Below are 12,656 nucleotides of genomic sequence, written 5' to 3' on the forward strand. Positions count from 1 at the left end.
AAAAGCAGAGCCTGGCCTATGCTTTAAAAGGATGAAATCTCTGAAATAAAGTTTTGTATAAGTAGTTTTAAAAAACATCCCTATATATCTGCGTTCTGCAGAGTGACATTTCAAATGTTGCCTACGTATTAGAACATATGGTTGCTATTAAATATCAAAAGTATGAGCAAACCCCAGTTTAATTGTATGCCTTGTTTTCTTGTTTTCGCTAATCTTTTTTTTTTTTTATTCTGCTCACCATCCACTGCCAGTTGCATAAAATACACAGTGCCCGTGCTTGAGTTACACAAGTGAAGAAATACTGTAAACAACAGTTACGAATTTTCCCCCACTTGAATAACTTAAGAATGATCACAATTACAACAATGGCACTTCAAGAAACGTGATTAAAGTATTGAACTCCGATGTATGGAAAAGAATGTAGTCAGATATGTAATTAGAAATCAGTCAGATCATAAGTCATTAAGAAGGCTGAATGGCTTCTCTTCCCTTACCAAGGAGTTTCTACCTTCTCATGCAGGGAATGAACCACATCACTACATTAACAATAAATGGAGAATGCATACATTTTTTATGTGGTGGTGCTTTCTGCATAAAGCAGCATCTTAGAAGAAGCTCGCTCCTGGGAATTACTTTTGGGTTATGTGTCTTTCCATCAGAGGAGGAGTAGAGGTGCCAGAGATAGTAACTGCAGTAGAACACAGGAAGTTCCACCTAAACATGAGGAGGAACTTCTTTCCTTTGAGGGTGGCAGAGCACTGGAACAGGCTGCCCAGAGAGGTGGTGGAGTCTCCGTCTCTGGAGACGTTCAAAGCCCGCCTGGACGCGTTCCTGTGCAGCCTGCTCTGGGTGACCCTGCTCTGGCAGGGGGGTTGGACTAGATGATCTCCAGAGGTCCCATCCAACCCCTGCCATTCTGTGATTCTGTAACTCAGCCTAACTTTTCTTACACTACGCTATTTATTATTAGCTATTCATCTATCAATATTTTCTATTAAAAAAGCGTCTAACTTGAACCACATTAAGAGAACACCAGATTCTCACAATTCATTTCGGCCTGAAACAGACACCCAACCTGCAAGAACCTGAAAACCAGTCACTCCTCCCGAGAGCAGAGCTCGGCAGCAGACAAGGAGCCAACCCGCGCTGCGCTTCACGTCCCATTGATTGGATTAATTGCTAGTTCTGCTCCTCCCGGGTCCGCTTGAGGGGCAGGTTTCCTCCGCACTCTCCCTACTTGTCTAACCCTCAGGTGGGCCAGAAGGAATCCCCCCCTTCACCGCTGCCGATGCGGCACCGCCGCACCTGCGGTCTCTAACGCCTCACGCCGGCGGGAGGGAGCTAGGGGGAGGCGGCGACGGCGGTGGCGGCGACGACAGCCGGCCTCCCGGGCCGGGCCCCCGCAACCGCTCCCTGCCCGGCACAGCATCGTGCCGCCTGCCCCAGCCCCAGGAGCGGAGGACGCCAGAGGCGGGCGGGAAGCTGGGCGCCCTAACCGCCCCAGGCACCCCATCCTCACGTAGCCATGGCGGCCGGAACACTAACCGAACTACCGCTCCCAGCAGGCACCGCTACCCGGCCGGCCCGGATGTGCGCATGCGGCCGGAGGAGTTGGCGTGCATCCTCCCCAGGCTACCGCAAGCCTCTTCTCTCAGCCCCGTTGGCTGGTGCCCGCCGGAAATGCCCGCCCCGATGCCTCCTGGGAGTTGTGGTTCTCTCGCACACTTACAGTAGTCTCGCGTCAGCGGGGTGGCCGGGACGAGCGTACCACCGGTCCCGGCGTGCCCCGCGACCCGGCCCGGAAGGAGCCGTCAGCAGTCGGCGGTGGCGGGCGCTGGCGGAACCGGCGGGCGGCGATGGCGGGGCAGATGGCGGTGTTGGGTAAGCGGAGGCCCAGGGGGTCCAGGGGCCCGGACCATCCCTCAGGCTGCTGAGGGGACGGTCCCCGCGGCGGGACGGGCGGTGGGGGGGCCGGCGGAGTGCTGGGGAGCCTGCAGAGCGCTGGGGAGCCCCCGCCCCGCCGGTGGCCGCCTCCGCCTGGCAGGGCCTAGGCGCGCCTCGTCACCGCCGCTGGCTGGGGCTCTCCCCGGCCTTCTGCCAGTGTTACCGCCCCGGGGTGGCTGTTCGGGGTGGCACGGCTCCCTGTGGCGTGCTCGGTGTGCTCTGCTGTTTGGAAAGGTGAAGTCGCCTGTGGCAAAGAAATGCCTTGGGAGATTCATGGCCAAAAGTCAACCTGTTCTTTGTCACTGGTCTGTCTGAAGCACAGCTCTGACCATCCTTCCCTGATGGGGAAAAGAGCTTATCCAGGCTTTGAAACTTAAGCTAGTTAGATTCTTCTTGAGATTTTGTTTGTTTGTTGGTTCTTTTTCTCTTTTTTTTTTGCCCACCTCTGAGACGTTGCTTTATGTTAGATTTTTGGCTTTCTTGCTTTGTCCGTTGGTTACATGTAAAAGAAAATCCCACTACTCTGCACTTAAGCTAGTCTACCCCTTGATTTCAAGGTGTAGAAAAGCGTCAGAGCTGTGGGAAGATGCTCTTTGGGAGCTATGACTGAAATAGGAGTTAGCGTCTCCTCATTTTAGACTTCCAGTGAAGCTGGAGGAGATGTTTGAATCAGGAGTTTGTCATTTCACTGTAATTTTGTGTAGCCTCATTAGATGTCCCTTAGGGGTCATTCATAGGCAATTCCCCCAAAATACTAATTGGCCTATATTTGTGAAGTACCTTGGAGAGCGAAAAAGAATTATTACAGGGTGGTGATATTTTTGGTTTTGCTGTACCTCTTGGGCTTTTAAAAATCAATTTAGTTTTTAATGCCTGAGACTTTTGACTCTTCTAGCCACTTTTTATTGAATTAAGACACTCTTGAACTTGCTGGTGACCTTTGAAGAAACTGAAAACTAATTAGGTAGCTGACAGGCTTCAGAGCGTGAAATAAAACTGCATGAGGTGTAATGTGTAATACTGTGTAATTTGCATTGACTTCTAAGTTTGCAGCAGTAGATACTCTAACCCTGTTTTTTTTAAAATCTGTGTTCCAGGTTCGGCTGTTCTGGCTCTCTTGTTAGCTGGTTATCTAGCACAGCAATATTTACCAATGCCTACACCAAAAGTAATTGGGATTGACCTTGGCACCACTTACTGCTCGGTCGGTGTCTTTCTTCCTGGAACAGGGCAGGTGAAGGTTATTGCAGATGAAAATGGGCACAACAGCATACCAAGTATAGTCTCTTTCACAGACACGGATGTGTATGTAGGATATGATGGCCTAGAACTGGCTGATTCAAATCCTCAGAACACCATATATGATGCAAAAAGATTCATTGGGAAAATCTTCACTTCAGAAGAATTGAAAAGTGAAAGTAGCAGGTATCCCTTTAAGGTAAGTAGCCATCTTCTCCAGTTCTCCCCAAGCAGTAGGCTATAGGATTCTTTAAACATGTAATAGGTGAACACTTTGCCTCACCTTCAGTCATTTGGCTAAATCTGATATGCCTGAAAACTGTAGAGGGGGGAGGAGGAGGAGGACGCTGTTGTGGAAGTAACATACCTCTGCGTGAGAGCTGATAGTGATTTTCCAGAGGACCCTGTCCTCTACTGTGAAATGTGTTTCTGGGTAACCTTCCATCCCCTTCTCTTAAAATATAAATTTCAACTTGAAATTCTAACTCTGCTTTGCTGAAACTTCACTTTTTTCCTGAGATTAAAAAAAAGTCACCACTTCTCTGTCCCAGTGCATTTTTTTCCCTGGCACTTTTCTAGTTCTTGCTTGACCAGCAGCAGATCCTGAAAGCTGCCTTTTAAAAAAAGTATTGCATTAATTTAGCATGGTGCAGTATCTGTTGAAAAGAGATACATTTTCAGGTACTGGAAACAGTCTTTGAATTCTTTACTTGTTAAGAGAAGCTGTTCCAGTACCAACCTGTTTGCTTCCTTTCAGAAAGAAGAACCCGTGGGAAGCTTTATCAGTAGGATAAACGTAATGATTGAAAAGCGTTACTTTTATCTTTGAATGTGGTGTTAAAGTTGATTACACAGTTGCTAGGTCTTAACTTTTTTTAATGTGTTTTATCTGGGCACAGTGGGTATCAGTACTTTGGATATACTTGGACCCCTTAAGTGGCTTGTTTTGCATAATACTGGTAGTCAAGGAATAAAAGTGATTCAGGAAGTAGCAAAAGCACATTCATATTTTTCCAGAATAAACAGACTATATGCAAACAAAATGCTTGGTGGGAGCAGGGTGGGAAGCATAAGAAAAAGACTTCTCACCTGTGGGTTGTGTTGCTTTTTCCTCCTAGGTTTTCAATAACAATGGATCAGCTGAATTTTCTGTGACAACTAGTAAAACCTTTCATGTCACTCCAGAGCATATTGGCTCTCAGCTGCTACTGAAATTGAAGAGAATGGCAGAAAAGAATCTTGGCATGCGCATTTCGAAGGCGGTCATCTCTGTGCCAGCAGAGTTTGATGAAAGGCAACGGAATGCTACCATTAAGGCAGCTAACCTTGCAGGTGATGTCTCTTTATTCCAGTGTTTTTCTGTGAAACCTTCATGTCTCTGTCACTAACAGTGAACTCTTTGGGGAGGATGTAGAAACAATGAATCAGTGATAGTGAATCTTGGAATGGATTTATTTATTTTTTTTAACAAACCATTAACAATTGTGAGGAACAGCAGAGAACTCTTGGGTACTGACAGGTGCAGCTGACTGATGCAAACAGAGATAGCTAGAAGAAGTAAGTTTTACTTCAGGGAAAATAGTCTTTTTGATAATCTCCAAATAAAAAGACTATACAGAGCATCCTTGGACGATAATTTAAACATAAATAGAACATGTGAAATAAGTCTCCTTAGCAAGGTTTCTATGGAAGAAACGTGGGTAATCATGGTTCATGACTTCACCCTGATGCTGAAATATACTACTTTAGGCTTAAATAAGGAAAAGAGTTCATTGAGTATCACTGCCTAGAAAACTGTTTCCTTTAGATCTGACATTTTACTTAAGGTTAGTTAAAAAAAACCCAAAACAACAAACCCAACCAGCTAATTCTAAATGTCATTACGATGTGAGAGCTGCAGTGTTCTGAAGCGTACCTGACTGTTGCTTGGTATCTTTGCTCTTTGTAGGGCTAGAAATTTTGCGAGTAATCAATGAACCCACAGCTGCAGCTTTGGCTTATGGACTCCACAAAGCTGATGTGTTTAATGTTCTGGTGGTGGATTTGGGTGGAGGAACTTTGGATGTGTCTCTGTTGAACAAGCAGGGAGGGATGTTCCTCACACGAGCCATGGCAGGTGAGAAAAATGCTTTACTTCCTTAAGGAGTGGGGGGGAAGGAAAAGTGCACCTAGAGTCACCGTTAGAGGGACTGTGGAATAATTATCTTAGAAATTTCTCTAGAGAATCTCTACCCTACATTTATAGCCAGGCTGTATCGTTTATAATTTTGTCGCGCGTTTGTATACTTAGCAATATCTTTATTTGCACGTGCTTTGCAGACAGTGTATTTATCACCGGCAATCCAAAAGAACCTGTATATCTGTTGTTTAAATAAACTGCACTGTTTAAGTAGCTAGCCGTTTCGCTTTCTCACTGAACGCGACCAAAACTTGAGAGAGGCCGTGCTAGTTCAGGAGCACGACTAGACTGAAGGTGCAGTCCACTATTAGTGTATCCAAATCGTAATAGTTTAATACACATTAAACGCGATTGGACTGATAGTGCTGAATTGGGCATCACTCAGAACTTAAACCTAGCCGCACCTAGCCTCCCACCTCGGTGAGGAGTGTTAGAATGCAAGGGGGTTTATCTTCTGCCAAAACCGCTTGGCCCCGTTTCACGCAACAGGGACTTTTTAAAACATACCAACCTTGTCACAAAGTGTTATCCGAATGCGTTCTCAGCTGCCTTTCATACAAATTAAGATAAATTTACCGGTTTTGGCTGACTGAAACAAATAAGTTGTGGTTCCATTTTATCCACGGCTGTTTTGTGCCATGGTTAAAATTGTGGTGACATTTTGTGCTGGTGCATGTTACAGTTACTTCAACTGTAACACCCCCAGCCCTCAAAAGTCCAAATCTTTCTGTTACCTTTGTCCAAACTGGAAATACTTGCCAAATCATTGACTGGCGCTTTAGCGCATCCTTGCCTTCTGTTTGGCTACAGTTCAGTTGGGCAGGATTTGGGAATGCATATGCTGTTAATCTAGAAGTAAGTTTTGTGGTACATATATGCCAAAGTGATTCATCACTTGGCAAAGAGTTCTGGCAGCAACATTTAGTGAAACTGTAGTGAATACACAACTGCTTTTCAGGTGACCTGGATTCAGAGAGGTCTGAGAAGCAGCGCGAACTATCTGCGTTGCCTTCAATAAGTTTTGATTTGAGCTGATGCTCAGTCCAGTAAAAGCGGAACAGCAAGAAATATTCAGCAGCTTCATTCTGATTTATTTAGATAGAGGTCTAATCAGTGAATTCCTGGTTTCAGTCAAAACAAAGTGGTGGAAACGTTGAGAGTATTGTTCAACACACAGGAAAACCTGCAGGCCATTTTTTTATCTCTGTTGAATGGAAAGCATGAAGAATGTTTGAAAGGTTTGGAAAACGTGGTGCGAGAATAACCTTTCAGTAAAAATTGGTTATATATTATACTTTTTCTTTCCCGCTCTGTCTCTCTGAAGGCTAATATAAGATATACCTGTTAATAGAGCTTGAAGTTCACTGCTTGCACTTTATCACTTTCTTCCGCTTTCAGCAGGGTATATATATATACTTCAGTAGCGTGTATTTTTTTTGTGTGGGTGCAGCAAGAAGATCTTGAATACCTTGAAACTGTTAAAACAATAATCCCGATAAGCTGTACTGTGGAAGGGCTAAGAGAAAAATCCATTCTGGGCAGAGAATGGATTCCCATTGAAACTGGGAATTTTAGCTAGCAAAACAATTTGCTGTGAGAGATTGCACTTCGATTACAAGGGTTCCAGCTAGAAATGTATTGTTACATGTCTTCTTCTCTAGAGAATACCTCTGAGTTAACAACCACTGCTTTTTTTCTGTTACAGTGGTGCAGAGCCGTTCCAGAGGGAAAACACTGAGGGAGGGGGTAGATTCTAAAATAGTTGCTGAAAAAATACCTGGAGGTTACTATCCATCATGTGTTCTTCAGAGGACAGCAATTATGTCTATTTTCACAGCTTTGTGAGCTCTAGCGCTATGCCTACGGTCCTAGTATCACTGTTCTGGCCCTTGCACACGGTCTCCCCGTAAAAGAGAAGATGTGTGCTGCTTTCTGAAGCTGTGAAGGTGATGTGTCTCATGCCTTCTGTTCTGATGTTTCAGGTAACAACAAACTTGGAGGACAGGACTTTAATCAGAGGTTGATGCTGTATTTATATGATCAGCTCCATCAAATGTATGGTTCTCTGCCAACAAGAAAAGAAGAAATACATCGCCTCAGACAGGCTGTGGAAGCAGTTAAATTAAATCTGACTGTTCATGAGGCAGCTACACTAAGGGTGTTGTTGACTATGCCAGAAAGGAAGCTTACAAAAGAACTTCCAGAAAGTGAGGTGAAAACAAATGATGTGCTAAAAGGCAAGCCTTCACAGAAAACAGAAGATCTGAAAAATCCTGGAGATGCTTCAAAAGTAGAGAACAACTTTGTCACAGTTGTGTTTGAAACAGAAATCTCTAGGAAGCTATTTGAGATGTTAAATGAGGACCTTTTTGAGAAGATTCTTGTGCCCATTGAACAAGTGTTGAAGGAAGGTCACCTACACAGAGCAGAAGTGGATGAAATTGTGTTAGTTGGAGGCTCCACCCGGATTCCTCAAATACGCAAAGTTATTCGGGATTTCTTTGGAAAGGAACCTAACACCTCTGTAGATCCTGATCTAGCAGTTGTAATGGGGGTAGCTATCCAAGCAGGAATTGTTGGTGGGTCCTGGCCTCTTCAAGTCAGTGCAATAGAAATTCCTAATAAGAATTTACGGAAGACTAATTTTAACTGAAAAGAAACTCTTCCCCATTGCATTCCATCTCTCCAAAAGTGTACTCTGATGGTGCATACTTCTCTGACTGGCAGTGGAGCCTAATCTTAGCTGTATTATATTCATTTTTTTTATCTCTTCCTGTTAGGTGTTACTGGACATCTAACTGTGGTAAAGCTACGTGTTACTTTAAAGGTACGAGTGATTTTTGAAGTTCTGAAGTGCCCTGTATTTGCTTGTCGATTTGGATATTGGATGAAAATGCTAGTGATGACGCACCCGCGTTTTCTTGCTAAATTTTATTAGCAAATCCTGAAGAGATGTATGTTTAAAATACAAAGGGAGCGTGACCAAAGATTAGAGGTAATGTGGTATGCTACTGTAGGTATTCCCAGGTCCAATATATTTACTTTGAAAGAATGTGAAGCAGTATTAACGCACATAGCACTAGCAGTGTTGAGCTTAAATTTATTTATTAAATTGAGTCATTTGAGCATTTAAGCACCTTTCCAAAAGGCATGTTGCAGCTTGAATGAGACTTACGCATGCACTTGATTCTTCTGCTGTTCATAACAGCATAATGGTATTACTGAGGCTGTATGGCAAATTGTCTCATGTTTCAGCCGAACCATATTCAGAAACCTGTCTCTTGCCAATTTAGAGTTACTTGGTATGTCTCCAAGGGCTTACTTCCTCATCTGTTTTTTTACGGTGAACATACAGGTGCTGCTGTCATACCACTGATGTTCTCCACAGAGAGCAAGGGCATACCGCCAACTATCTATACGTCCCCCACCTTCTTTGAAAACTGCTGTAATTTTTTGTATCTTAAAGCCACACCTGAGTATCTTCCCTTGAATTTGGCCAACACATATTTCATTGTTGCGCATCTACGAGTGTGTGATGTCTTTCCCCTGGAGTACCCCAAGCCATACTGTTTTCAGGGAGAAAGTGTGGGACAGAAGGGACAGCCTGGATGAAGTCTAGTTCCTGTAGTCCTAGTAAATGAAAATTCACCCAGTTATTTTGTACTTTTGAGCTCGTATCTCTGGTTTAAGTTTTGTCATTATCCCCACTCTAAACCGAACATAGATCGGAGAACCTGGCTGTTCTTTTGCGAAGGAAGCAGTGTGTGGAACTCAAGATTTGAGGTAGCACTTTTTAGGACTTTATTTTAGGCAAACTGTTTGCTACCCAGATGTCTAGCAAATGCACGAGGAGAAAAAAAATTAAGGATTTGAAAAACAGACTAAAAATTGGTGACAGTTGTACTCTCTTTGGAGGGTTAAATCCATACTTAAAGGCCAGTTGAATTCTTTTATCTCTGTAGAACTTTCTACAATGAAAACACTTCATTCAGCTAAGACTGGCTTCTACATCCATCAACCCAGTCTTAGTCAGGTAAACTCTAGTAACAGGTGGTTCTAAGCATTTTCTTGTATTCTCCAGAACAATTTTGGTTTTATTAAGCTTGCCAAGATAAAGTGTGGGGCTTAGGTTTATTGTTTAACCTATGACTATATTAAAATAAGCTTATTATTCTCCTGGCAGTAGGCCTGATTTATGATGCTGCTGTAAATCAGTTGTGTTGATTCAGCTGTTTGCATAGCTATTGTCTAAACATATCTTTGAAGTAATCCAATTAAAAAACTCTTAAATTGAAGCATAGTTGCCCGCAATCATTCCATCAGCATTGTTTAACTTCACAGGGGATTCCCAAAATACTGCTAACACCTGTTTAAATTCCCTAAATTGAAAGCCAAAGTGATTTTTTTTATTTGAAGGATTTTCCTCCTTTGTACCTCTTTGAAAGCAACCCTCTTAAGTCTGTATGGAACTTCCAGTAACTAAAACTCCTGCGTTGAAAGAAGTGCCTCTTTAGTGAATTCATGGATGAATGCCAATATACAGTACAGCTCTCGTGCAGTTGCTATTTGGGGCCTTTGCTTTGCAGATATAAATGTATGTATTTAATTCAACGTATATTCCAGTGTCTTTGGAGTCATTGTGGCCTTTCCTTCTGCCCTGCTGTAAATTCATCTCAAAGTCTACTGGAGTTACAGGAGGTCTTTAGTCTTCATTTTCTTTAATGCACTGTGTAAAATGAGCAGACGTGTCTAAAAATAGAACCGCATTACAGTGAAGTGAAAGTATTAAAAGGTTTTTGCAGTCGTGCAAAAGGGTTGGAGGGACAGTTGGAGAAAATTTAAACTGTTAAACTTTCAATGCAAATAAATGAAGTACTTCCCCCCCCCCCTTTCTTTCTTTCATATACTCCCTCCCTCTGGAGGAGTTAAGTCTCCTTCAGTGTTAACCTGGGAATTGTAAGGGGAGGGTGGGTTTTCACTTGTTAAAAAAAAAAAAAAAAATTAAAAATTCACAAAAGGCTATTTATTCAGATTTCTGTACAGTTTGGGGTTTTTTGAGTAGAGAAGTTACTGTACATTGGATATCTCACAATGCATCCTTATTTATTAAATAACTTTTTTGAATTCTGCAATCAATTTATTTATTTTGGATTTTTGGATTTTAATACTGTATTTTGGCACAAACCGTTGAATTTTAAAGATGAGTCCACTGCACTACGTGGGTATTTCCCGGTATGCACATGACTGCTTTTCAAAAGTCTCTCTTTTAAACAATTTGTTATTTGAAGGCTGAAATCTTTCTACAACCAACCATTGAAATCTGAGTGTGGTTGCCTGTGGTGTCAGGTGTGTAACAAGTTTATACAGATAGCTAAAGCTTGTTTTGTGAGTTGAAATGCTGAAAGTATAAGTTGCCTCATGGATTCTATGTCCCTGAATTGTTTCCAAGTGCAGATTAAATGCATTTTATAAATAACCTTTTAGAATGTTTTTAATAAAAGCCATTTCTGTCCCTTGGACATGTCTTGTTTCAGTTTCTCACGGAAGTACTAACGGCACTATTTCCCCGTCTTCCTCAAATTCCTTTGGAGGTTAAAGGATGAGGTTGTAATCCCTCAAGTTGTCAAGGGGTTGCTGTACCCTGGAGAGACAGATCTTTTCTGGGAAGTGGCACAGAGGAGTGTTAGGAACTGGGGTGGGAGGGGAAAGAACCTTTTCTCCTCAAGCCACAGTTTGGGGTGGAAGAATGGAATGGAAAAGAGAAGTGCAAGTTGGTACAAGGAAAAGCAAGGAATAACTGGGAGGAAGGAGAAAACAACAACAGGGAGGGAAACCCTGGTCAAGGGGGTGGCAATGAAGTCCTTGCTCCTGAAGGGAGTGGGAGCAGTTCCAACCCCTTCTCTGCGTATGCTCCTTGTGCCCGGCCTGCTGGGTCACAGCGTATGGGGCAGGACCTTTCCTCCTGTTGGTCAACAGCTGCAGGAGGGACGTGGGGAAAGGAAAAACAGAGTCATGGTGCCCTTCTGGGCCTCATTCTTACTTTAGACTCTGCCCTGATACCCTGGCTCTCCCACCATTCCTTTCCCTAACCCAAGCAACCTAGCTGGAAAAGGAGGCTGTGCAGTAGCTCCTCAAGGGGATCCCTCATACTATCTCCAACCATGTGAAGGTCACCTGCCCAATCAGGTGGCCCTTTCAGAACAGCCCCAAGTGGCCCATATGGGGCACCGCCTTTCACAGGTGGTGGGTGCCTATGAGTAGCCTCATGGGATGAGGCTGGGACCTGATCCCCAAATGCCCTGGAGGCACTTGGTGTCTGGAAAAGAAAGTGCAGGAGTGGGGAGGTATGTGCTGAGCTGGCCTGCAGGGCTAGGACGTGGCTTTGTCTATGCTGTCAAGGGAGTTCACTGGTGACATTGTGTTTGGTGGGTTGTGCTGGGTACTGCAAAACCTGAATTAATATTGACTTTGAGGCAGCCAAGTAGTCCTTCTTTGTTTCTTAGAGTGAGTCTCTGATTCAGGCATGTGAGCAGAATAGAGGCTGCAGACCCTGAGTGATAGTCTTACTGCGAAGTTGCCTTTTCCTGCCTATGCTAAGCCTGTTAGATCATAGAATCATTTAGGTTGGAAAAGACCCTTGGGATCATTGAGTCCAACCATCAACCCCACTCTACAAAGCTCTCCCTTACACCATATCCCCTAACACCACAGCTAAATGACTCTTAGACACATTCAGGGATGGTGACTCCACCACCTCCCTGGGCAGCCTATTCCAGTGTCTGACCACTCTTTCTGTGAAGAATTTTTTCCTAATGTCCAGCCTAAACCTACCCTGCTGCAGTTTGAACCCATTCCCTCTTGTTCTACCGCTAATTACCTGTGAGAAGAGACCAGCACCAACCTTTCTACAGTGTCCTTTCAAGTAGTTGTAGAGAGTGATGAGGTCTCCCCTCAGCCTCCTCTTCCTCAAACTATTGCTTCATGAAAACATAGCAGGAGCATATCATGCTGCCTCTGCCTTCACTGCATCTCCTTTTTCAAAGTATGGCTATATACGAGGTCTATGGCTTGCTGAGAGAGAAGGAATGGCTACTTGGCTTCTGCTGACAGTAGGCCACCATTTTCTTTTCTCTCACACTTTGGAATTATTCAGTCTGCAGCTTTTCCCAACTGTGTTCTGAAGGTAATCTGAAGCTGAAAGACTATGTCAGACTACCAGAAAGCACAGAAACCCTTTCTCTCCACAAATAAATAAAAAAAGTAAAAATTACCATGCACTGATGCCAGTCCTCAG

The 12,656-nt window shown here is 43.7% G+C and overlaps 1 protein-coding gene across 1 annotated transcript; it reads left to right on the forward strand.

Moving 5' to 3' along the window:
* Positions 1–1,799: 1,799 nt before the first annotated feature.
* On the forward strand, positions 1,800–12,248 carry HSPA13 (heat shock protein family A (Hsp70) member 13). The gene is made up of 5 exons (XM_063347519.1): positions 1,800–1,881; positions 3,042–3,382; positions 4,302–4,515; positions 5,132–5,299; positions 7,345–12,248. Exons 1-5 carry the CDS (start codon positions 1,857–1,859, stop codon positions 8,013–8,015), a joined length of 1,419 nt encoding a protein of 472 aa, XP_063203589.1. The 5' UTR covers positions 1,800–1,856; the 3' UTR covers positions 8,016–12,248.
* The last annotated feature ends 408 nt before the right edge of the window (positions 12,249–12,656 follow it).

The sequence above is a fragment of the Chroicocephalus ridibundus genome, chromosome 1, assembly GCF_963924245.1.
Source record: "Chroicocephalus ridibundus chromosome 1, bChrRid1.1, whole genome shotgun sequence".
NCBI lineage: Eukaryota > Metazoa > Chordata > Aves > Charadriiformes > Laridae > Chroicocephalus > Chroicocephalus ridibundus.